The sequence below is a fragment of the Pempheris klunzingeri genome, chromosome 6 (assembly GCF_042242105.1).
Source record: "Pempheris klunzingeri isolate RE-2024b chromosome 6, fPemKlu1.hap1, whole genome shotgun sequence".
NCBI classification, from domain to species: Eukaryota; Metazoa; Chordata; class Actinopteri; order Acropomatiformes; family Pempheridae; genus Pempheris; species Pempheris klunzingeri.
The window spans coordinates 17,271,698-17,298,047 of NC_092017.1; the positions used below are offsets into that span (position 1 = coordinate 17,271,698).

A 26,350-nucleotide genomic window follows, 5' to 3' on the forward strand; every position below is an offset into this window, starting at 1 on the left:
GGTCCAAAACTGTATTTTCACTCAATTTTTTACATTTATATGCTATTGTCAAAATTGTTCAGTTTACATTGAGAACCCAAGAAGAGAAATAGAAGAAGAAAAATGCATAAACTCCTTATTGGGACACTGAGCGCCTGTTTTCTTGATGTACGTCTACATAAAAGGTCTTCAGGCCTCAACGCCACAGAGGGATTCTCCTCCTCATTGAAGTGGCAGCTTTATGAGCAGCAGCCACATGATCAGATGTCTTGGACGCAGTGGATGTTTGGACCTACCTGCAGAAGACAGCCGGGGACGAATCAGGCCTCAGAAAGATTATTTCCCCCGTGGATTTCAAGAGACACCAGACGGTGGGAAGTGGATGAGATTTTGAGGCCAAATGCAGAAGACTGGGCTGCCTGGCACTGATGTATCTGTAGCTCTCCTACACAAGTATGTAGAATGAGTCTGTATATCTTTGCATTGCATTACTGGAATTGCTTTAGTTTCATTTTGTTAGTATTTGGAATTACTCTCTGCAAAAAATGAATATTGCAGCATTTCTGATTCATCTCATAGTCACCCTGCAGGCGCCAAACATTCGTACAGAGACAATCCCAAGCTTTAAGTGCTTATTTTATCAATTGCCACCGTCTTCACGTTTTTAATCACTCATATTCATATTGTTCTTACAGTTTTTTATTCAGTTGTTTTCACTGATAAAGCCATTAATTTCTCTTTTACTGCGATTTGATTTTAGTTGATGTATGAATCTCTGTCACGTACATATTGATAAATAGATACACGAATACAAGATACTTTTACAAAGACAATAGCTGAAGAAGAAGAAGAAGAAGAAGACTCAGTTTTACACACACATAGGCCAGAATAGTGACAAAATACAAGCTGTTGCCAGTGCATTTAAATCAGGCCTTAAAGCATTACTGTTTACTGTGGCTTTCCAATTATAGAGCTACATAACTTCTTTCAATCTTTAACTATTCCTACACATGCATTTATTGTCTTTTAATGCATCTTCTCTTAAGCTTTAACTGTTTATTTTCTTGCGCTTTTATTATCTTTTACATGCAATTTAATGTGTCCGTGCCTTGTTTTTATTGCATTTTACGTCCCTGCAAAGCACTTTGAATTGCTTTGTGTCTTAAGGGTGCTATACAAATGAATGTGCCTTGCCATACCTTGTTCTTAGTGTTTTTTATAGTCATTACATGATGAATGATAAAGTGTTGTGACATGCTGTAGTATTTGGGTGCACGAGTTGAAGTGTATGAAGTGCTTTGGGTGTATTCGTGCACAGCTGCATGTCAGTGTGGAGGTGAGTGAGTGGTGTAAGTGCAGGAGTGAAGTGACTCCAGAAGGGGGCAGTAATGCACCATTCAGGACACCAGCTGCAGATAAAGCTACAGGAAGAAGAGAACAACACCTCCGCCCACCGGCTGACGGTAGCAGGTCATGTGGCGGCCTCCACTGTTTTGATCCACAGCTCGGACAGGCAGGGCAGAGATGGCGGAAGGCTGGAAGTCCGGGTAACTATTTCAAGCTGCCCTGCTACTGGGGTAAAACCACGTCGCGTTGAATAAGACCAAGGGAGTTATCGGCGAAGCTGGCAGCTTTGTACGGTACTCGATTCCGCCCCGAGGACATGGAGATGTCGGCGGAGGAAGAGGCGGAGGAGCGCAGGTGAGAGACGGGCAGGGCTGAGCTGGGTGCCCGGCTAGCTGAGGGCTAGCTGAGAGTGGCTGTGGTTAACGTTATACAAACAACAGAACCAGACCCTGTACCACCCAGAACATGATCGATAGTTTAACAAAAGCAGAGAAATGATTAGCGCAGCGGCAACTAATTTAAACGGAGCCTTTTTTAATCTTGTTATGTGCTAGCTAGCTGCTGTGCTAGCAGCGAAGCTATGCTAGGCTAACCTGGCATGTCAAGCTTTGACAACTGGGAGGAAACAACATTAACCAGACTTGTCAACCTGTTTAACAACAAATGTCAACTGAGTGACCAATTACTGAAAGCTTTGTAGCAATAAAGTAATTCGCACATTTGTTAATTATCCACCTAGATAGCGTTATTAGTGCTAACTTTTAGTTAAATTAGCTCCTAGCTAACAGCTAACGTTAGCTGTCAAACTGTCATCTGCTCGTTGTAAGGTTATTGTTTCATTACAGGATATTTTCCCTCTTTTAATGGAAACTAAACTTTCCTTACTGGGTGTAAAGTTTTGGGCGATTCAGCAAGCTAAAGTGCTTATTTTATTCTTACACAAGCTGTCAGTAGACCTCTAAAGTAACACATTAGTGTTACACATAACGGGAAGAGTTTAAGGGGAAATAACGTGACTCACACTGTAGTCTGAGCAGTGGACAGACACTCAAGTCATTAATGCAACATCAGAAGTTTGAGTGTTTTATGTTCAGATTGGCAAAAAAAAATACACATATTGTAAGTGTATCAAATTAAACTACAAATTAAAGCAACCAAGCATTGTAACAGATATAAAAAATAAAAATGATGTACATGTAAGTATGTGAAATGTATTTTAAAAATACAAAAATATACATCCAAGGCAACATGAAATCACCAGGCTTGGCTACATATTTAGCTTTTTTTCCACATGAATAGTACATTTACTTAGATAAATGATATAGTACCTCTCAAAAGTCTGGACATGCTTCACATTTTACAAGCCCATATAAGGTTAGAATATAAATAGACTAAAAAAAATAGACTCCACTAATAAATTCCACTAAAAATGCCTCCTTTTGTTTTCTATGAAGTTGTGTAGATCATGTGATATGTTCTTCTCAAGTTAAAAACAAGAAAGTGGAAAGTCCAATAAGTTCCCTGATTTGAGGCGGAGTACCTGAAGATCAATTCCTAAAATATTCAGAAGATATTTTAACTAATAAACTAAAATAAACATGGGATGCCACTACACAGAGCATTTTCAACAAAATACAAAAATACACACAACACAAAAGTATTTTATATTATATTAAGTATTTTATAGAAAATATGAAACCATTTTTATTAAGCCCATCAAATAAAGATTACAAAATGTTTTGTGTTTCACATGCATATTTTAAATACGTTTTATATAAACATGTATCAGTAAAAACTGTTCATCTCTGTATCAGCGCTGTAGAAATTCCGTTATGGGTAAACAGATGATGAGGAGAGTTGGACCCAGTCTATTTACACTTTGTGGTTTGATGAACTGGGTACACCATGACAACTCTGATATCCTCTTTGCTTGTTTAAGATTGGAGAGTACAGATTATACAAACAGATCTGTGCTGATGCTTTTCTAGTAGAACCCCCCCCCCCCCCCCCCCCACACACACACACACACTATACACATAACGCATGTCACACACACCTCTTTTGTTGCATAAATGCCTCATGCTCGGCAGTATGTGGAGAATGTTCTCTTAACGTTCAGCCATACCTTGTTGCATGATGTGATTTGATTTGTTTGCTTGATAGCTGAACTCGTGATGCTGCTGCTCAGCACTATATATATATATATATATATATATATATATATATATATATTTAAAAAAAATACTTTTTGTGTTCATAAATGTGTTATTCATAGGTTTCATGGCCTTCTCCTACCCCTCCACCAGACACTCGGCTTTCTCTGAGACGATGAATAAAATAATGAGCAGTTGTGTGTTATTCAGTTCGGCTATATGACTACATTGTCTAAATTGATCTAGTATAAAACAGAGTGGGCCTTTTCCTGTGCTGGATTTACTTTTGGACGTTCATTTTAATTGATATATTTCAATACAATGAATTATGTTCTGGGGCGTATTCTTATAGTTTTCTAAAGCATCCACATAGTATAATATATTATTTAAGTAGCAGATGACCAGTTCAGTTATTCTATATTCAAAGAGTACTCCCTCAAGTCTGTCCCTCAGTGTACCATCTGATGACAGATTTTTTTTCGTCCCACTGCAGTTCTTTGACATGTTCTCAATAGCATTAAGTTTGGCTGCTGACTTAAGGGAAAAAAGAGGAAATCCTGGATATGAGCCAGCATTTTACGGCTTTGGGGGAATGTGCCCTAAAATAGTTTTGTTTTGTGTTCAACACTTTTAGACATTGTCAGCTTTCCATAGCTTTATCTTATCTTATCTAAAGATAAGGTTTGACTCCCTGAGCTGCATATCAATGGTATTATTTGTGGCTTGTAATAAATTATATCAACATTGAGACTTTCTGCTTGCATGAAAAAAACTTACCCTCACACTCAGAGTTCTTCTTAAGGCAGAATTTGTATGGATAATGTAGGGTAATGGTTATGTATCATAAATGCCACTAATGGGTCAGAAAAGTTTCAGCTTGTGCTTCACCAACAGCTTCTGGACTCTTGTTAACATTTTGTTTATTTGGAGGAAGTGGGGCAGTGTTTCTTTATGCATCTGTCTATTTGGGCCAGGATGCAGTGACGCTGCCAGCACATTTATTGATGGTCTGCACTGAGTGCAGTTTAAAACTGGGTTATTGTGACTAAAATGCTGAAGACACGATTTAAAATTTTGGGAAAAGTATTTTTGTTCATGTGAGTAATGATTTAAGCCACAACTCTGCTAACACTAGCACTTCTTTACCTCCTTCCTCATTCCTAAACTTCCTCCCTCTGTCCCGCTGCCCTGTTTTCCTCACAGGAGGGAGCACTGGAAGTTACTGTCCAGCCTGAAGACCACGGTGGAGGGTCTTGTGTCCACCAACAACCCCAACGTGTGGTCACGCTACGGTGGCCTGCAGCGGCTCCACAAGGACATGAACAACATCCTGAGCCATGGACTGAAGAATGAGCAGGTCAGAGCTCAGCAGACGGGACTGATAGTGATACCACTCTGCCTTTTGAATTGATTTGTTTGTCATGCAATCTGTAAACACATTACTGATCACTTTCTGTGTGACCTCCAGCTAGCTGTGGCAGATTAGCAGGCCAAAGTTAGCATTAGTTTATCTGTTATCTTGTCAATAGAAACAACTGTTATTTGAACATGGAGGAGTCACTGAAGGTGTGTCCCATAACCCCACAATACCACACTCTCAGGCAGCAAACTGCAGTATCGGTCTGCTCAGTATCTCCAGACCACCTGTGTTGTACCTGTGATATCACATTCTGGTTTGGTGGGAAGTGTATGAGAGTAGTGTTGAACTGAAGTCAGTCTGATTGCAGCCACAGATGCTAAGACAGACATCACTGACAATCTACATATAGAAGTAATAACTTTAGATAATAGTAAAGTTTCTCACATACCCATAGGTTGACAGGAATGGATTTGGCCCATTATATCACATGCTAAAGGGTAATGCTTCCATACTGGCCTATTGTGTTTGTTGAAGCTGGTATTCTCTGTAACTGGGTCATGCTAACAGCTGCTTTGGTGTTGCAGGTGTACTACAAGCAGAGAGACTACTGGCCGTTTGTGTGGTGTGTTCGCTACATCAGCCCCCACCTCGCCTCGCACGTCGAACAGGTATGGTCACTGCCAGCCACACGCAGGGTGGTATGTAAATGTGGTCATGTTTAGTCAGCAAACAAATCTCCTCCATTTGTAATGGGAGGCAAGTTTATGTGAACACATACGTAAACATTGCTACCTGTCTTTGGGCTGTTATTTCTCACAGAGATTTCCGTTATTAGCTGTTTAGTTTATGATGGACAGACTTTGAGCTTTCATATTGTGAACTTACTTTGTGCTGCAGTTTCATTATGCCCCAAGAATTGGGTTACACGGTAATATAAAATATGGTGTGTGGCACCACCTATAATCACATGCAGGTTCCCTTCAACTGGAGAAATGTAATGTCACTTTTTTTTTTGAGAGATGTTCAGGTTCCACATTTACCGTTAACTACTGCTGGTGTGTTTCAGTTCTCTAATTCATTTCACACACAACAACCAATGCGCCTCTCCTATTTCCACAACCTAGAACTCTGAGTTATCACTTTTCGGAGAGAATAAACTGGTTTACTTGTGAAAGCACAGTAGCTGGGCTGCAGAGTTAGCAAATAACTATAGATGCGTTTGCTCCAGTGAGAAACTAATCCTCATTACCTGATAAATTGTGTTTCACTTTGCTTGTTGGACAGTGATAATAGGTTGTGAATTTGAGAGCCTGTCTGTCTGCCAGACAAAAACAATAGTTCCTTCTTTTGTAAATTTGTGATGTGCAAAGTCAGTAAATACCTGACATAGTTCAGATGCCCATAGCAGAGTTGCTTAGCAATGGAAATTGCTAAGATTTTATTTATACCAATGCCATTATTTTGTTTCTATATGACACTGTTCTCAGGACAAATCCTGGTCCTGGGAATCGTCAAGCTCTTCAGAACCTGGATAATGACCCACTCATTTGAATAACATGTGTTGGAGCAGGGAAACATGTAAAACATGCAGGGCAGTGGGCCTCCAGGACCAGGACTGGGAAACACAAATTGATTCCCTTATTGATTTGTCATCAGTTTCCTTTGTGGGGGTGGAAAAGTAGGCCTACACAGGTTTTTAGCGTCCACACAAGTGTTTTTATTATCTCTAAGTCTGAACACAGTTTAGTCACAGAGTAGAGAAAAGACATGGCTGTGACTCTGGCATTCCTGGAATTTAAGCCAATGTAGTATAGAGAGATGTGTCAGCATACTGCCAGTGTTTCCACCCTTAGTTATAATCTTACAGACATCAAAGCGAGCGATGTCGTAAGTTTTCATTGTGAAATGAAACCGTTTGTTCCTCTCTGCCATGACTCCTCCTTGTTGCAAGTTGGAACTAGAGTTTGGTGAGTTGGTTTGAGTTGCTACACCTCCTAGATTACCTGTTGATTACCTGACTTTTTGTGTTTTTGGAGAACAGTCAGCCTTCAACCCCTTTCTGCTCTTTCAAGTGTAAACATGATTGTGCAACAATAAAGGGATTTGGAGTACTTAGTATCTTCATTACTTCCTCTTTGTGACCAGCAGGCCTTACAGAGCTTTCAGCCATGATGTGATCAACATGTGACGATTGGTTGTGAATATCTTGTCTGCCCTCTTTTACTTTAGTGCTGATATGTTTTTCTCACTCCTCTGTCCACTCATTGTTCACTCTGTTTAGCCTGTCAAGCCTTTCATTTGCATCACACCATGTTAGACTTGTCTCTTCACCATTTCTACATTGCTTTTTCAACCAAGTAGTTGGAGTATCAAACAAACTGTCAACTTCATTGGGCTGCACTCAAACAGCAGTATGTTTACAGGAGCAAGAGCTCATGATGCTGGCCGGCGTGTGACAAAAAAGAACAAAAGAAGAACCACGTGTTGTTCTTTTTATTCATATGAATAGCATCTGTCACTCTGCTGTTTGCACCCCTGCCAACCTATTTCCTATCTACCTCCCCCCTCCCAATATGCTTTTATTTCACACATCTTTCTGCCCTTTGCTCGTTCTCTCTCCCCGTCTTCAGTTCAGTCACCTGGAGCCAGTAGTGAGCAGCGGGATGAAGAGCGCGGGTGAAAGCTACAAGGCAGAGCGCTGGCTGCTTCACAGCTTACAGGTTCACAAGCTCTCGGCTCAACTCAGACCTCTGCTCCGGCATCTGGGACATACACGTAAATACTATAACGGTGAGTTTCACATTAATTATTTAGTTCAATATAGAAGACGTTGGTTAAGTAAGAAGCAGCTAAAATGACTCTCTGTTACTCAGTTCCCTTGGTGCCCAGCTTTCTCACCTCTTTCACTTTTCTCTTGTGTCTTCAGTCTTGTCCCACTAATTAATTATCGCTCTCATTATCTTATCTCCTAACCTCTCTTTGCCTTTCTCCCCTTGTCTCTGTCAGATGACGCCTTTTTGCTGAGCGAGCCCCATGTGACCGCCATGTTCCAGTGTCTGGAAGCTGTGGAGCAGAATAATCCTAAACTCCTCGCCCAAATAGACACTGTCGGGGTGGGTCTTGTGAATTGACTTCAATGAAGTCTGTCCACTTTGTCGCTTTTATATCTCGTCCATTATCATTCTGTTTTTAATTTTTTGTGCATTGTCTATTTATGGATATTTTGTTGGGTTTATGTTATGTTTTATTTTGTATTTGTACACACATAGACTGCATAAAATCCAGATAATGATAAGAAATTAGCAGGAAAACTAACCAATCAATAGACCACAAACCAATAAAACAAAGAAGTACTATACCATACTGTTATCACTGTAATTATGCTGGAATCTGATTTTAAAATGGATATAAATAGATTTGGGATTTCTTATGGCAGTCTTATGGTGCTTCACACCGTTATTATCACTCTTTAATGAGCAGTGTTATGTTTTCCCCATCTGTCGTAGCTTCCTGTTTAGAAGGCCACTCAAAACTAAGGCAAGACAAAGGAGAATTTCAGAAGTGTATTGGATTTCACCTTAAATTTTATTATTTCTCCCTTTTCACCCCACAGCTGTCCCCTCTGAAGGGCCCACCATGTCTGGGCCTGTTGAAGAGCCAGAGCCTGTGTGTGCTGCCAGGGGCTGGAGGGGCTTGGAGGAGTGCCGACACGGCTCCCAGAGGAGAACCTTTAAATCGCAGGCTCACCACCTCCAACTGTTCCCTCAGGGAAGCAGTCGCCACCAGCCACAACTCTGGGAACACTACGGGAGTCGGATCCCAAAACGGCAACAACACAAGTGAGGAAAAGGATGACAAGTATAGTTTTTAAATGGGTTTTTTGATTTGGAACATGATGCTTTTAATGTGTAGTTTCTTTTGCTGAATGCTTTTCTCTATCATATATATAGTTTTTATGAGGTTCAACTAAATGTGCCCTAATAATTACTCTCTAGGTAGGTAGACAGATAGCAGTTGATCTGTCTTCGTTTCACTTGTCATTTATTCTGATTTGGAAAATTAGTTTGCTTGCCCTGTAACAACAACAGGAAGGTCAGAAGGTCATTAATGGTAGAATCACGTGGAGGACACTTTAGGTCATTGAGGTTTAAATAGGTTTGTGGTCATTTTAGGATCAGAAATTTAGCAAGGTTATTCCACAGAATGATTTCATATTTCAGCAAACAGTATAGTGTTGGACCAGACTTCATGTGTTTGTGTCTAAGTGAAGTATTTTGAGGCCGAACATTGAGTGAATCAAATGAATAGAAAATGGTCGTTATTCACTAATCAGTACATACAGGGACATAAGGGTGAGGTTGGGGGATGGCACTATGAATGCTCTACAGTTTGTATGTGAATAGACTGACTGGCTTAACCATACACAGGCCTGATTGTTTGTGGACAAGATGAGTTATTGAAGAATGTCTTGAGACAGCCGCAAACTCAATGTCCCAAACTGGCTGTGCTCCCTAAAATAGATAACTGGTTTGGAGTGCTTTTTCTGTAACATATTTGAACATATTTGTTACTTTTTTGGGTTAAAACGATCTGTAACTCTTGTCCATTCCACATGAGCTCAACTAGAGCAAATGAAAGGGAAGTGACAGAGAAGCAGCCTCATCACTGTATGTTTTTCTGCTTTTGTAAAGCTTGTGTCTCAATCCATTTCACCTTATCAACCTGTTCTGCTGCAGACACTACCTCTTCAGCCAGCAGCCTGGAAGTTCCCTGGGTGTGTGTGTCCAGGCCGGGGGAGAGTGAGCGGGGTGTGACATCACCTCCTGACCCTGTCCCATGCATCTCTCTCACAGAGTCCCCCACCCCCACCTCCCTTCAGCCTGAGGTCGGGGACTCTGGTGATGGGGACTATGACGACGGCCCGGAGTACCTGGCTATTGGTAACCTGGGGCAGCGCAGTCGCCGTGATTCCAGAAGCTCCACCCTAAGCAGCGAGCAGGGCGAGACCCAGGACCAGTCCCTGCAACGGGGTTCGCTAGCTCAGCCCCCACCCAGACGCTCCTCTTTCTCAGAGGGTCAGAGGGGGCCGGGCCAGGGGTCCCGAGGACACGCACGCTCATTTTCTGACACAGGAATCAATCAGAAACTCAGGAACGGTAAGTAAGCTTGAACGTTAACTGATGTGAGAATGGCTGGGATCATTTCTCAAAGTTCTCAGACACCACGACTGATTTCAGGCACTGAGCAGTTTTTAATTCATTTAATACTTAATTCAATACATTGTACACATTTTCCCCAGGAAAACTTTTCAGAGCCGCAATTATTTTCCTGCTTTAATCCATGTGGGCTACCTCCACCTAATTGTATCTTAGTTATGTTGTATTGAATTAGAGTGGCCAAATTGGGTGACAATGAGTTAACTGAAGACTTAGTATTTCTTATTGTGTTCTGTAGCAATGTCAGACAGTCCTCAAAAGGTCTGCCATTTTAATATCTTTGAGTACTAAAGAATTTGTGCATTACATTTTTCAAACTGCAGCAGATATGAGCATTTAGTCCAGTTTGACTTGTTTGTTTATTTACAGAAAAGTTGATGCAGTATTAACTGTAATGAAGTACTTCAACTTTAGAAAAGTAAATAGTTGACTAATTTCTTCTTTAATGCAATGACTGTAATCTGTCAACATGCAGCACAAAGTACTCAAACATATCATTGTTTGTTCTACTTAGAACAATCAGCTGAAATCTGCTGATAATATAATTACCAGGATTACATTTCCTTAGAGAGAGGCTTCAGCGTTCTGGAGGTGATGGAAACATACCTGTTAGCAATTTGTTTTTCTGTACAATGTTTGCATAAACTGAAGGTGACGTGTAAATGGTGGAGTACCAGCACAGTGTTTATTTGTTGCTCTGTAAGATGTGGCTTGGCCATCTTCTTTCTTGGAAAGTGTGCACTTCCTGTCTGAGGCTTTTAAAAATTTCAGAATTAACATCTCTGTTCTCTTTGCTCACTGTTCCCCTTCTTGGCTTGAGGTAACTTTCTCTCTTTCTGCTCTATCTCTCTCTCCTCTCTTTTTACTGTTTGTGCAAAGGAGGGGCCCACCGAAAAATCACCATAATCATAGAAGATCCGGTAGCAGGTTGGCAGTGCAGTTCCACTGTGCTCCATCACTTGACACCCCCCCACCCCTGTTTTCTTTTTTCCTCTGCATGCTAAAGAGCTCTCTCCATCCCTCTCATTTCAAGTCCTGCCTTCAGCTCATAACATGTACCTTTGGTTTGTGTTACTCAGGTCAAATTGACGTGGTGAAGCCATTTTTCATGACCTATTATTGTTTTATCACAGAAGTCATATAAAAACTGTGTGTGAATGCGTTCATTTCATTACAGTGATGCTAGTGATGCCCTGATAGGAGTACTGCCATTGAAATTTAGAATTTTCCATAACAATCAAAGTGTGAATGTCAAAGATGAAGCAAAGCGCATTTCTGTGCATTGTTAAATGTACAGGGTGTGGACTGACTGTAAATAAAGTACAGTGAAGCCGTTACACTGGCAAAGGTCAGCAGTCACATTTTTGTTTCTGTGTGCAATAAAATGAACCATCTCCATAGATTTTATTGATTGTTTTATTGCTGCATGTTCACATCAATTTTAAAGAATGTGTTTACTGAAGTGACTCTAGCATTTAGGTGATTAGAGGCCGTTAACATTGACTATTTTTCTCCTAGAATCAGCAGCAGATGGCCGTATGAAGGACTACAGCCCTTTCTCTACTCAGTGCAGCGATGTCAGCTCCCCCAGTTCCCTCTACATGGAGTCTCGTGAGTTTTCTGATTTTCTAAAAAATTACTTTTAGACGTTTTATGTTGTAGAAAAAAACTCCGCTCTTATCCAGTGATTTAGAGATTTTGGAGTGATGCAAAGAAAGTCTAAGCAAACTTAAAAATGGGAGGAAGTTGGACAGGAAAGCTGACATGAAATGTTCCTTCAAGAAAAATGAGCTTTGAGTTCCTGAATATGAATGCAGCGAGTGAGTCACCTGATCCATAAACGTGACACTGTGGACCCAAGTAGGAAGGTCATAGAAGGGTTGAAGTTTTATTAGGCAGCTTATCTAAGAGCGTAGAGCTTTTTATTTTGTTTTAAAACCAAAAACTCATTTTGAAAGGTAAAAGAGATTACATTAAAAATCTAATAGAAACACACTTAGGTTCAGAAAATACATTTTCTCTGTCCTGTTTCTGTTTTGTATATTGGTGTCATGTTTTCTCTGTGTACATGCTTTGGTCTCTTCAGATGGGTCCCAGTACAGCAGCGTTTCCGATGGGATGTTCAGGAAGCCATCGGAGGGTCAGAGCCTCATCAGCTACCTGTCAGAGCAGGACTTTGGCAGCTGTGCTGACCTTGAGAAGGTCGGGGTTTGGTCCAATTTAACTCTTGACTCATTCTGACTAGTGTTGGTGCTGATTGCTCTTTCAATCAGTTGATCAGTTTAGTTTGTATTGTGATTATATACAGTTTTCATACAAGTTAGTCTAGTTCAGAGCACTTTACAGGTGCTGATTATATTTAAGAACCTTGTACTAAAATTCAGCAGATATGTGCTAAATTAGGAATTACATTTAAGTCAATATGCCTCCTCCTCTGATTGATTAATGCTTTTCTCTGTTCTGTAGGAGAACGCTCATTTCAGCATTTCAGAGTCCCTTATTGCTGCCATCGAGCTGATGAAGTATAACCTACGGCGTCAGGAGGAGGAGGGCGAGGAGGAGGGAGACAGCGACTGTGAGATTCAGCAGCTCAAGCAGAAAATCCGTCTGCGGAGGCAGCAGATCCGACGCAGCCGCCTGCCGCCCTGCGCAACCTCCCAGCACAGTAAGGCAGCATGAGCAGTGGAGGGCTGCTAAATGGAAAGATAGTTCCTTGTGAATGTGCTTTCAGTAGATGGACATGACAGTGACACAATCTTTGCATCTCGGTAGCTTAATTAAATATATTCTCCTCTGTAATAAGCACTGCAGTAGAAGAGCTACCTACTGAAATTGATTAGTCAAAATACTCCTTAACTATTAATGAACCACAAATGTCAGACTACTTACAAACAGAACTTACATCCTCTTTGCCAACTAACTACTTCCCAATGTGGACCTAATGGTGCCAGGTGTGCTTTGATTTCAGTTTGGCATACCTGTGCTGCTAGCTGTGTCCATTAATCCATTTACAGTGCTTTACTTAAGACAATCCATAACATGAATAAACTTGAGGTGGTTTCATATTTCCATACATTTCTCTTCATCTAGGACAACCTGGGATGTGCAATGTTCTTGCCAAAACATGCAAATTTGAATGACAGCTTGCTGTCGCTGCCAACGCTAAAGCTTTTCGCCTTGCTCAGTAGATCAGTGTCACAGCGTCACAGTGTCCTTTCCTACTGTTGATTTCTGTCTTTTATTTCTGTCTCATTTTTGGTTTTTTCTCGTTGTCTTCCTCTCTGCAGTTTTCCATTCCACCGACAGCGGAGGCTCCAGGAGGAGCTCTCAGGACTCGTGCCAGGGCCTGTCCGACTCCGGCTCAGCTGAGGAGGTGGAGGAGTGCGAGCTACAAGGTAGAGAGAGGGAATGAGGGAACACCAGGAAAGATTAACACAGGGGGAAGTGAACACAAAAGGCTTTTGGTTTTGATTGTCACAACTGCTAATCAGTGTGACCAAACCTCTTAAATCCAGACATATGACGCTGCACACTTTGTGTGTATGTCAGCAACTTTTTACGCAATGGTTAACAGGCTGCAGAGTGATGTGTATGTGTGAATGATTTTGTTTCTGTTCCAGTCATAGGTCATAACCTCATCACCACACTTGCTTCATGATACTCACCAAATATGTCATTTTTTACTGCGAACCATAAACCCGGAAGTCTGAGTACAAAAGTCACAGAATAGGCATCTGTATTGTATGTCACAGTTTTACTGTTTATACTGACCTTACAGATGTGTGAGTTGGCATATCTAATGGTCATGATAATTTGACAGGCTGTGTTTGTTCTGGAAAAAGCACCAGCAGTTCTCATTAAGCCATTTTAAAACAATTGCGTTGACAAATGTAAATATCATATACATTTCCGAAGATGTATATCTTTGATACTATTGGGATGGGTTGTAGGATTTCACATGTGCACGTACTTTATGAATGGGTTGTGTTTGACTATGTTTGTGTGTAACTGCACTTCTCAGGACTGCAGAGTGAGCGTACAAAGTTTGTCGCATCTGTATAACTGCATGACCTCCACATGTACTGCATCAGCGCAGTACACTGTGTGATGTTTGCCCCGAGACGCCGACACACAGCTCTGTGGAGTGTCGAAGATGTTTGTGCCTGTGGTGACGGTTGTGCTGAGTGTTAGTTTCTGTCTCTCAGATGGCTGTGAGGGTCAGTCCCTGCTGGCGGTGTCTCAGAACGGCCTCTCCCTGTCACTCGCCTCCCTCTTCTCAGGTATCTGCAGGCTGGACCAGTGGGCGGGGCTCCACAGCTACACACAGACTGTTTACTGTGGCGGTGCTCCTCTGAGAGGAAGCTGATGGCTTCACTCCAAACTGAAAATTTCTGCCTGTAATCCTTCCTGCTAATTGGTGGCACTTTAACCATAACTTTTGCCGTTTACAGTTTTTGTCTTTGTTTTATCATGCTGATGGTTAGACGTTAACCTCAAAAATACTCATACTTTTTATTGTTTTAGTTGACTGACTTTTACTCTGCTTTACTATAGATACTTGATATCATGCAGTACTAACCTGAAGAAAGGAAATGATTTTTGTTTTCGTTTTTACTACTTAATTTCTAATGCCAGCTGACCCAAAAGGAGTGTCTTGAATGATATAAATATACATAATTTTAGACAGAAGTTATCAGTGTGATTAACAAACACAAGAGCAACAGGAACCAGGCTCATACTGGTTCTGTACTTATGTGGAACTATCCAAACACCTACAATCACATTGAACAATAGCAGTGTTCAGTTCCTCTTCTGTAAACTTCTGAAAGCTGGAAATAAACACCATCCCTTTATTTCCCTTTGAACTAATGATATTCAGCTGTTGTAAAAAGTCAAAACAGCTGTTGTGGTTCGTGTTATTTAGATAAAAAGGATTATTATTTTAGTATGGCCCTGCGGTATCCAGTATCCTACTAAACTGTCTTTCTAAGCAGGGAGGGGAGTACTGGGAGTTTTCAGTTTGGAGTCAAACCAGCCGACTCCTCGCCTCGGCTGAATTATACGCTTGGCTGTTTGTGTTGGTGCTTGTTGCTGAGTGCTCCTGGGTTTTGGTGGTGCGGTTGGACCAATGAGCCTCTACCTGTTAGATTATAGGGAGGCTCATGGGAGGAGATGAGCCAGTTAACAGTTGGCTTTCTGTGGCAACAGGGATTATTCACTTATTCATTCATTCATTTATCCATCCAGCTCATCATTCATCACCTCCAATGTGATTACTGTGAGAATGAGGTGTGATTGCTGTCACATACACGTCCTTTCAACTGGTTCTTTTTAAATTTTTAAGTCAACCCAGTACTTGCTGTCTCTCTTTGGAAAAAAAAATTGTTTTTGTTGACGGCTTATGGCAGCACATAGCACTGGCAAAGTGATGATTTTATCAGGGGCACACAGGCTGCTTTGAGACTCATAGTGCACATGACTTCACCTAATCCCAGTTATCAGTTTAATATTACACTGTGCTACAGAATAAGCTCTGATTTTGCTTTGGATTTTGACTATGGTGATACTGTGGTATTGATAAAAAATGCTATGTTTTCCTGGTCTACATTAATGACACATTTTCCTGATATATTACTTTACTGTTTCATTTTAATGAGATGAAGATTAAATGCATTTTTCTATTTTAATAATCCCAAATGATTTAAACTTAATTGCATCTCTTAACCAAATTAACCTCAATTTAAACAAAATCTTGAAACCCAATCATAGTCCAAAAGAACTGAACTAAAACTGAAACTGTATGTCTGAATCGATTTAAAATCCACAATGCTAGTTTGACTATCATAACCACAAATGATTGTTCTTCAAAACGTTCTTGTGTGTAAAAGTCCTCTGAAAGCACCAGTGGAGTCACAATATGGCATCAAGGAAAGTGGTCAAAAATATCATTATATTTGGTTTGGTGTGCTAGTAATCATGAACCGCAGTGCATTTAAGCTCTTAAGCAAACTTCTCTCAGATGCCACGGTAGGATTTCCCAAAGTGTTTTATAGCAAAAGTGGGCCTTCTGAAATTAAATTGATTACTGAATGTTTACGCTGTAGAGATAAAGAAGAGAAATAAGTAACCACACTGAAATACCACTCAGCACTAACTGTGGTGCAAACATAAAATACCAAATGTTGATCGTTCCGCCCTGTCCTCTCAAAAGTGCTTTTTGCTGTGTGTCACTGATCAAAATTGTCCTGTGCCTGTAGTGTCACCTGGAGTCAAACTGCCTAAACAGATGATGTCAGGTGATCTTCACACACTATTCAGGCCAATCTGATTCGTGTTGATGTGTTTTTTTTTTACGACAATCACTCCACTCTAAACTATTTTTGCACACAAGCAACAAAGGGCATTTGTTTAAGCCTGCAGCTGACTAACTTGCTCACCCAGCTCTTTAATGCTTTGACTTTGACTGGCTGTAAAACAGAGGAGCTCTGAATCTAACCAGTGTTTTGTCTAAATAAACAAGAATGAGGATCTTCTGATAGAAAGAAGCTGTTGCAGTCGTACAAGAACTCATGCATGCGGCCTCCTGTTCTACCAAACCTGTACTGCTTAATGTCTTTGCTTATAAGCTGTTTGTGGAGCGTTACAAGAACAATCTGCTGCAGTGCTCTTCCCTTTGAATCTCTTTGGTGTCCTGCATGCTTTCTGCTAAATTGCATTTAAAACTGCTTGAATTCAATCAAAGATGTAATGTGGTTTTAGGGACCTTCACTTCAGTATATTGAAGGAGATACTGTCTTCTTATATTCCTCTTATGTTTATGTCTGATCACATCTCTCTCATATCAGTTCTTAAAACATTGAACGCTGCTTACAGGTAGCTGTAGGAAATGGTGCCTTCCACCAGCCGCCTGCTACATTTTACTTTGGATTTTTTTTCCCCAGTGCATCATCTGATATTTCCAATTCTCCAAATCATAAATTTTTGTAGTCAAATATTAAGAATCTTTTCAGTATCTAAGGCAGGTGGATCTATGCGTGACTGATGCACTGCTTAGAGGGGATTGATTCTTTTATTTTACTCCTGCTGTGTCTTTCAGATGCAGACATTAAGCGCAGTGTAAGCTCCAGTGGCAGGTCATTTCTCAGCTCAGAGTCCATGTAAGTAACACGGCTACTGTCATCATTTCCCTTAATCCTCTAGTGATAAATTAAAGATTGACATGTTGCAGAATTGTAATAAATAAAAGCTAAATTACTCTGGTCTGTCTGGAGTGACAGTTGGACAATCACTTGAAGTCCTGACAGAAAAAATAACGGTGATTAAGGAAGGACTTCACCGGTGTCTTTCATCTAAAATGTCTCAGTTTTAATAATGTGGACCACATTTGGGATTTTCAGTCTGCTCTGTGGATTACACAACAGAAAAACTTGATGAATGACTTGAACAATGTCATATTGTAAAAATATATCCTGTCCGTCTGTGTGTGCTTTCAGCTCTCCATCCTTCCTCCAGTCTAACTCAGCTGAGTCAGTTGCCATGGGTTTACTCAGGCAGTTTGAGGGCATGCAGCTTCCTGCGGCCTCGGAGCTCGACTGGCTGGTCCCAGAACAAGACGCTCCACAGAAGGTACAGCATCTTGGTCACGCATAGCACTTAACGAAATAGCTCGTCTCCACACACGGCTCTCAACCTGCAAAAATTACTATCACTGAAAGACTTGCGTCTCTACAGTAAGAAGCTCTTCCAAATAAATTCCCTGTGATTCACACAACGAAACTGAACTTGAACTTGCTTAACTTGCAGCTGCTGCCCATCCCTGACTCCCTGCCCATCTCGCCTGATGATGGCGAACACGCAGACATCTACAAGCTGAGGATTCGGGTCCGAGGCAACCTGGAGTGGGCGCCGCCCCGACCGCAGATCATCTTCAACATTCATCCCGCCCCCAAGTGAGTCCTTTTTGTTCCCTTTTAATCAGCCCTTTACTTGATAATGTCGTCTTTCTCTTGACACATGCAACAGAACACTGCATGATAAGCGTTTGCTAATAAAATGCAACTTACAACGAAATTGGTAGGGTGCGCCTACTTGATTTCAAATGATTTAGTGGTACTATTCAATTTCAGAAGTGATACAAGACTGCAGGCTTGATCTAATTATGTAACACCTGTCAGTGTTGTGATAACAGGCAACAAGCAAAAATTCAAGTCTTTGTGCTTTGTTTTCAGGTGTTCTATCCATGTCACATATAGCTTAAGGCTTTCAAAAAGAGAAACAATATCTTGCTTTTTGGAAATATGTATTTATACTTATTCTTTTGCAGCAAGCATTATGTCATGCTCCCCTGAACAAAGTTTATATAGCTTTGTTCTTGCTCTTTGTCTAACTAAGTGTATGTTGCCTGTGCATTTTCTTTTCCTGTCAGGAGGAAGATAGTTGTGGCTAAACAGAACTACCGCTGCGCTGGCTGTGGCACCCGCATCGACCCAGGTATTGAACAGGTTTCCATTAATTAAACAATATCAAAACACTGAATTTCTATTTACTTTTACAGCTTCAGTTCTTGTTTTCTGTGCAACTGTAAGACTTTTTTTCAAACCGGTGGATGTTTTCTTATGGAAATTCACTTTATGTATAAACAGAAATATTTGTACTTTTTATATTATTCTGGATTCTTACCCCACTTGTGTTTCTGCTGCCACATTTCAGATTATATCAAGCGACTGCGTTACTGTGAATACCTCGGCCGTTACTTCTGCCAGTGCTGCCATGAGAACGCCCAGGCGGTGGTTCCCGGCAGAGTGCTGAGGAAGTGGGACTTCAGCAAGTACTATGTCAGCAACTTTGCCCGGGACTTGCTGAGCAAGATTGCCGGAGACCCGCTGTTCAACCCCAATGACATCAACAGTGGCCTGTACAAGAAGATCAAAGCTCTGGAGAATGTCAGGGTGAGCACAGAGGCAGCGGCAGGACGGGGCAATGAGGCATTAACGAGATGGTTGTAAATTTTAGCTGTTACGATTTTAACACATGAAGTATCCTAATTGTAAAATGGCAAACTTGTGACTGAATTTGCTGCCTTAAATACTCAAATGATCTGGGTGGGAATCCAGAATGAATAGCTTCATTTACACCATTGACAACAAACAGTAAAGTGTGATGCTGAAGGCACTTAACCTTATTAACCTTTGCCTTGGGCTGTTGGGCCGTTACCAGCAGTAGTACAGTAGCCTGTGTAACACATACTGTGCTGTTCACTGGATGTATACACTATGATACACAGTATAGTAGTGACAGGAGGAATACATTCTCTGTGCTTCTGGTTGATATATAACTACTATCTAGTATTCATAAATCAGTTGACCTAATTTCTTTTGGTGCGCTCTAAATTAGATTTATTTTGAATTCTGAGCATGTAATGTTCTTATGTGGGCAACAGGGTGATTAAGTTACGTGATTAGACAGGATTGTGCTAAAAGAGCTAAAACCTTTTCAGTGCAGAATTGTTTTCAAAAGTGTGTCAAAACAGACGGACTTTGAATATTGAACACTTAAACAGCACAGGTGCTGTAATTGGGAATTGAACCTGGACTTCCTGTCACTTCCACAACATATTAAACGGTTTGTCTGTGTGTTTCTGTCAGTGCATGTTGAAGTGGCAAGATAATGTTTTCTCTGTTTTGTTGTTTAGGTTTTGAGGGTGCAGCTGTTTCACATGAAAAATCTCTTCAAGACCTGTCGCTTTGCTAAAGAGTAAGATGTCTGCTTGTGCATGTTTTTTTTTTTTTTTTTTAGTTTCACAATAATTTCAAAATCTTTGTGCACAGGAGTACATTTCTTGCAAAGACAGACATCTCCATGTGTCTGCCTGTGTGTCCTTCAGGGTGCTGGACCAGTTCGACACCATGTCAGGTCACCTGACTGAGGACCTTCACCTCTTCTCCCTCAATGACCTCAGTGCTGTACGCAACGGGGATCTGGCTCCCAGAATGAAAGAACTGCATAAACTTGGTACCCTGCACGTAGCTGGCTGTGTGGTAAGATGACCATGCGCCTTCTCTTTTAACACAGAGACTTTATGCAGTTAAATTATTGCAGTTATAAAACACACAAGTGAAATATGAAGATCTTAATCAAATGTCTGTTTTTTCTGTCACTTTTGCTTCGATCTCTTCCAGCTGTGCCAGGCAAAGGGCTTTGTGTGTGAGTTCTGCGGCAACGAGAAAGACATCATCTTCCCCTTCCAACTCAACAAGTGCCAGCGCTGCGAAGGTGAGCCCTCTCTGCTGGTGGGAGGCCTGGGGGCCTCAAGAGCCCCCTCTCCCCGCCCCTCCATTCCACTTACCTGGAGGGACTGGAAGATCTCTAAACCTCGTAGGCTGGCGAGGGCCCTCTCCCGAGACAGGAGAGAGGGCGAGGGAGGAGAGGAGGATTTGGAGCTAGATGTGGATCAGGTGAAGAGTGGAGACGTAAGGGGTGGCACATTAGAAGAGAGACAAGGAAGAGGGGGAATGTTTCAAGCTTTCACTCCTGGAAAACTGGTGAAAACTTTCTTCAGGAGTAAAGGCAGTGAGGAAGATCAGGAGATGACAGGAGGGACAGAGTCAGAGCGGGAGGAAGAGACTAAGTGTGATAAAGGAGGAGAAGAGGGAGGAGCTGGTCAGCATGGGGAGGTATACAGCAAAGAGAGGGCAAAGAGTAAGGAAAGAGGAGAAGGACATTTACCATGGGAAAAAGTCAACTTATTAAAGGTTCTTCACATTGAAAGATTAAAGAAGCGCATCTCGAAAGGAGACAGAAGTGACAGTGAAACATGCAGCAGTGTGGAAAGTCTAGAAGAGATAGGTCAAGAGAGGAAAGGACGTTGGAAAGTGTCAGGGTTTGCAGGCCTTACCAAGAGTTTTTCAAAAAGAGAGGTGAAGGATGAAGGGAAAATGGAAATGAAAGAGGAAGTGTATGAAAAAGGGTATTTAGAGAAAGTAACAGTAACTGAGAAGGAAGGAAAAGACAGGAGGGAGGCAGAGGAGAATGAGGAAACTTTAGACAAAGGCCAAACGGTGGCGGCTGGAACAGACAAATCTGGTGCAGAAAACCTGGAGAAATTTACACTTGCAAAGTTGTTAAAACGTCCGCAACTGTCGGCTGTTTTCTCCAGAGGGAGGAGCAGGGGGGAGGAGGACAGAAGCGGGGAGATTGATGGAAAAAGAGAGCTGGATACTGGGGAGGAGGGCCAAGCAGAGTCAGCCCAAGAGACTAAGACCAACTGGAGAGGTCGTAAAAATCGCAAAGCCAGGAGAGTGAGCAGAGGCAGGAAGATTAGGGAAGGGGCGGAAAAAGAGGGCAAAACGGAGAGTGCAGAGATGCAGGGTGTAGATTATAGTGCCAAGAAAGGTGGAGGAGAAGAGTAAGAGCAATAGAAAGCTAAGATGTGCACAATGTCATGCTGCAAAGCGTTAGGAATGCTGTCTCATCCAATCGCAAAGAGTTAGTGAATAGCCAAGTTACAGTCCACTTAACATCTCAAAGTTTGATATGTGAACAGCGTCTTGTAACAAATTGGTTGTCAACACTTAACTGAGAGCTTCAGGATTGATTAACCTTCCCTGATCTTATCAAGCAAAAGTCTACAAAGTTTCAGGCTTACATAAGGTTTATTTTATCACTCGTGTTGCACATGTTTTAGCAGTGTTTATAGTCTGTAGATTTCAAATAGTTTCTCGTCGGGATTCACGGCTGTAACTACATTGTCGACGCTGAATATTTTTTTTTGCCTCTTTCTGTCAGTTTAACTGGTGAAGAAATCTTATTAAGTAACGTAAAAGGAATAGTTCAGCATTTTTGTTGTTTACTTTCTAGCAGGCGGTTAGGTGAAAAGATGAAACTCTCATGTCTCAAGGAAAAATATCATACAGCCATACCTACCAGCACACCTAAAGCTCACTAATTAACACCTCATATCTCATTTGTTTAATCCTTTTTAAAGTATTAAAATGTTATGATGTTGTTTTTATGGGGGTTCTGTGCCGCACTGTTTCTTGGCTGGGTGCGGCGACGTCCTCACGGTTCAAGTGTCCTAATTCCCAGACAGATATGAGAGTGGAATCCATCTTCTCATCTTACTGTCAGCAAGAAAGCAAATCTGCATGTTTTCTAAATGGCTTTCTAAAACGCTGAGCTACCTCCATATTTCTGCCTTCACCTTCAATCTAACTTCTCACAACTTTTCAAACGTCTGGTGGATTGAAGCATTTTCTGCACTGGTCCTTCGACTGTTGTCACTTTGTTCTCACTTCCTTGCACTACAGTGGTGTTGGTGTTTCCTGGCTTTGGTTCTGATATTTGCACAGTTGCACATCTGTGGATGAGGGTAGATATTTGGCAGCTGTTTGGTGGTGGGCGCCTTTGGCTTTGATTCCCGGAGGCACAGGTCTGTAAAGCTTGATGACTCATACTTCAAGCTGTCTTTAGTGGTTTAGTTTTCCCGTCTTTGAGTTCTGATCCGCAGCCTCCTTCTTCTTGGCCACACGGATGGTAGATGATACCAAAATGGTGTATTGGTCATGAATGTTTCGTTTATGTTTACATTTCACGTTTGCTTTGGTCATGAACTCTTTCTGGACAATTGTAAGAGTGGTCTGTTTGCCATGTTCCCCCTGAGCCAGTGGAGGAGTCTGTTTTCAGCACAACTTTAGCAGATTTTTGCTCATTATTTCATCCGTCTGTGTGAAATCAGTTTCGTTTGTAGACTCCCCCCCCCCCAACCTTGAGGAAACATTGCCTGTTGCTGCGCTGCCTCGTCTGTGATGGTTTTTAAGCCTTTTTGTTTATATTTAGGTTTTTGTTAACTATGAATGTGTAATTTATGTTTTTAGTTACTTTTACACCTGCCTGGTATTATTTAAGCTTCATCTTCATGTGAACATCAAATAAACACGTTTTGAATTTGAGTTGCCTGCCATTTTATCTGTCTTTCATCACTTTTTTTTTTTTTTTTTTCTTTTTTCTTGTCTTTTTTGGAAACATAGAACCAAAATTTAGACAGGGACTGCAGTCATAACTATCCGTTGGAGCAGATTAGTTAAAACAAGGAGAGGTTTAAAGCACTCTGGTGGCCTCGTTTGGAAGAATGAGATGTGTCTGAACAGGTTTAGGGTGTGGTGTGTGTTTCCCAGGATATCAGCTTTCTCCCATATACCTGCTTCCCTCTTCCTGCCTTCTGCCTTGCTGCCTTTAACCTCTCTGCCTTTTATACTCACCTCCCCACCCTGCCTCCCCCAGGTCTCGTTGTGATTGGCTGCTCTTGTTGAGGCATCACACCTTCAGCAAAGCGGTTTAACTGGTTATCGTTTGTGAGCTGCAGCATTGTTCTGTTTAGCGGAAGGGAGCTGCTCTCTGTGAATACTGTTATCTTCCTCCTGTCCTGTGAATGCTTTCAAGCCAGTGACCCTTGTTTTTGTGATGTTTGTCCCTTTTCAGAGTGCCATGCGTGTTACCATCGCAACTGCTTCCGGACGGGCAAAGACTGCCCTCGATGTCAGCGGCTGGCGGAGCGGAGAGAGAGGATGGCGCGCAAAAACATGGAGGAACAAGAAGATGAGGGAGGTGGGACCTAGTGATGGAAACGGAAGAAACTCGGAGACAGAAGAAGATGAGCACAATACGACCATGATTGTAGTGGCTGGCCACCTCTCTTTCCGTTCCAGTCCCTTCAGACCTGGGTCACAACACTTGCTGCGAACAAATGCTTTGATCTTTACAGATTTCCAGATGTGCAGATTTTGTGTGTTAGTGTCACATGAGTGGTCAACAGGAACGTGGCTCCTGTTGGTTTTCAGTTGCATTTAGAGTAAGCTACGCCCCTGTCACACATGCACTTTACTCCATCAACAGAGGTAGCTTTTTGTGTCGGCATCATGTTATGAATTGAAGACGCAGTTGAATAACAATGAAAATTCAGCAACTTTTACAGAAAAATGTCTCAGGCAGGAAATATAGCTTTAAGGATATGTATTTATGAATAGTGACATTCCATCTTTAACCAAACATTAGTTCACCCTCTCTATTTCATTCCTAAAATAGTTGTTTAACTCAATTTCTTTTCAAATAACCAGTTTGGAAAAGTTCCTGTGGCAGACAGCGTCCCACTTGTCCTCCTTTGTGACATTATTTTCCCTTTTCTTCCCCGCTGCACTCATGTGACACGACCCAGAAAAGTATCAGCACAGAATTGTTCTTTATGTGAGATGGTCTGAATGACGAAGCCCTCTGCCTTACAGTGATATTTGACGTTAACCACATGTGTGAGAGGGCCTGAGATTCACTAAACCTCTTGGCACTTTGTTCGTCTGTGGTAAAACTAATATATTTAAGATTAAAGTAGATCAGAACATAAGTATTTGTTCAGACTGTTGTGCCCAGGTTTGATATTCGTCCTTTCCCACAATTGCAGCTTCTGACAAGTGCTTCAACTGGTGATTTTATTGGCTACTGGCTTAGCTGATTTTTTTTTTTCTTTAGTGAATTAAAATAACAAAGGATCTATTTTAAAAAAAAATCAAATGGCAATTAAAAGTTTCTCTGTTATGATTTGACTGATTTTCAGTGTAGATATTGTATTTGGGCAGTGCTGCCCTTCATGGTGAGATTTTAATTTTAATTTGAACATATTGAAGATATTTAACTAATTAATTATTTTCCCCGCTCCTTACTGTCCTGTTTTTAGCTATTTTAGCCACACGAATGTGCGTCCGGGACCAATGAACTTAGACTGGTGGAGCTCGTGGAGTCACTTTGGAAACTTATAGAAGGACTGGACCTCAGAAAGGAGTTCAGTCAGTGTTGCAAATATTTTAAACTGCAAATGCTCCATTGTTGTGCTGCTTTGTGTGTGTGTGTGTGTGTGTGTGTGTGTGTGTGGTTACTAGAAAAAGTGATGCGATTAAGAGTGTGCGTGTGTGCGTGCGTGTGTGTGTGCATGCACATGTCTACCTGCTGTACATGCAGCCATGCACAAATGGTTTGCACCAGCCTGATCAGCACTTGCCTGTTTTCTAACGTTGTAGGTTTTGGTATAAATGAGAGAGTCCAGTAAATTGCACTGATCCTGTCTGTTGCTGTTGGAGGGGCGAGCTGGGTTGTCACTCACAGGTTTTGTTTTCTCTTGTTCGATTTTAAGAACACGAGCCTTCACCCTGAAATGTTACTGTTTCTACCATGAAGCTATAAGATAAGAGCTACAGTTAAAATAGATAATAGCCATACTCTGAACGTGTAGCAACATCATTATCAAAATGCATTAAGCACCTCTTGGACTGAAATTCTTCATATTTAAGTGGGTTTTCTCCTCCAACAGATCTTATCACTCTAGTGCAGTGGTTTTTAACCCTCTTGGCTTTTGACCCTTAACAGACTATTTAGACATTTTGGAAAATATGTACACTAAATATGTGGCTAGGCCCAGCAGCTGGTTAGCTTAGCTTAGCACAAAGACTGGAAACAGGTGGAAACAGCTAGCCTGGTTCTGTATACTGCTAAAGCTCACTAATTTACATGGTATATCAAGGTATATCATTTTGTTTAATTAATACAAAAACTAACTTGTAAAAACGGCAACTTGGGAGTTATGCACCGTCTGTTTCTTGGCGCGGACCAGTAACTTCCTGGATACTCTGTTGGTTGGTTGCTAAGTTAAGCTAACAGGCTTCTGGTATTGATTTCTTCGAGTTATTCCCTTGAAATGAAGCAGCGTCCACTTGTCTCACTGTGCATGTGAGTTCTGAGCAGTTGAACCAAAAAGTAAATTTTCTTTCTTTTATTATTTCAGTTGAAGAATTTCCAGAGATCCACCAATAGATAAAAACATCCACTATTTCGCAGCAAAAAGCAGAAATGATGAATACGTCAGAAATGAGACCATTTTTCATTACAACAATCTTGGGACCTTTAAGGTAAAGAACCACTGGTCTAGAGACACTTTTCTCCACCTACTACATATCTGGACTTTTTATTTATTTTTTTAATGTCTTGAGGCTGATTTTGCTTCTGTGCTAAATCTCACTCGTCTAATTAGTGGCTGTGCAGAGAGTTAGATTAACTACCAGAGCATGTAGGGAAAAACATAGCAACCTATTAATGGATTAGGCTGTAGAGTACATGCCATCCTCAACAGGCTCTGCTTTATGTGTACTCTCCCTCATGAGCTGAACACGCTCTCATGAGACACTACTTAAAGCAATAAATGTGATATTCATGTCTCCAAGCCCTCACAGATGAGTATTGAAGAGATAAACTGCACC

The 26,350-nt window shown here is 41.3% G+C and overlaps 1 protein-coding gene across 3 annotated transcripts; it reads left to right on the top strand.

Annotated features, from left to right (window-relative positions):
* Positions 1 to 1,454: 1,454 nt before the first annotated feature.
* rubcn (rubicon autophagy regulator) lies at positions 1,455 to 24,584 on the top strand. 3 transcript variants are annotated; one of them, XM_070832131.1, is made up of 21 exons: positions 1,455 to 1,680; positions 4,683 to 4,836; positions 5,424 to 5,507; positions 7,470 to 7,629; positions 7,846 to 7,952; positions 8,453 to 8,678; positions 9,576 to 9,995; positions 11,574 to 11,666; positions 12,142 to 12,257; positions 12,522 to 12,720; positions 13,343 to 13,450; positions 14,261 to 14,335; positions 17,152 to 17,212; positions 17,549 to 17,681; positions 17,859 to 18,004; positions 18,481 to 18,545; positions 18,765 to 19,003; positions 19,747 to 19,808; positions 19,939 to 20,092; positions 20,234 to 20,327; positions 23,532 to 24,584. In XM_070832131.1, exons 1-21 carry the CDS (start codon positions 1,643 to 1,645, stop codon positions 23,666 to 23,668), a joined length of 2,871 nt encoding a protein of 956 aa, XP_070688232.1. In that variant the 5' UTR covers positions 1,455 to 1,642; the 3' UTR covers positions 23,669 to 24,584. The 3 variants fall into 3 exon arrangements, with proteins under 3 accessions (XP_070688232.1, XP_070688233.1, XP_070688234.1); XM_070832133.1 differs by having other exon boundaries at positions 1,465 to 1,556; XM_070832132.1 differs by lacking the exon at positions 14,261 to 14,335 and having other exon boundaries at positions 1,456 to 1,680.
* The last annotated feature ends 1,766 nt before the right edge of the window (positions 24,585 to 26,350 follow it).

Bases quoted from the DNA above. Each gene is read 5' to 3' on its own strand.
- rubcn (XM_070832131.1), top strand. From the start codon at position 1,643: ATGGAGATGTCGGCGGAGGAAGAGGCGGAGGAGCGCAG. The intron at 17,213-17,548 runs GTAAGTAACACG...GTGTGCTTTCAG, and splicing joins TTTCTCAGCTCAGAGTCCAT to CTCTCCATCCTTCCTCCAGT. The intron at 19,809-19,938 runs GTAAGATGTCTG...TGTGTCCTTCAG, and splicing joins ACCTGTCGCTTTGCTAAAGA to GGTGCTGGACCAGTTCGACA.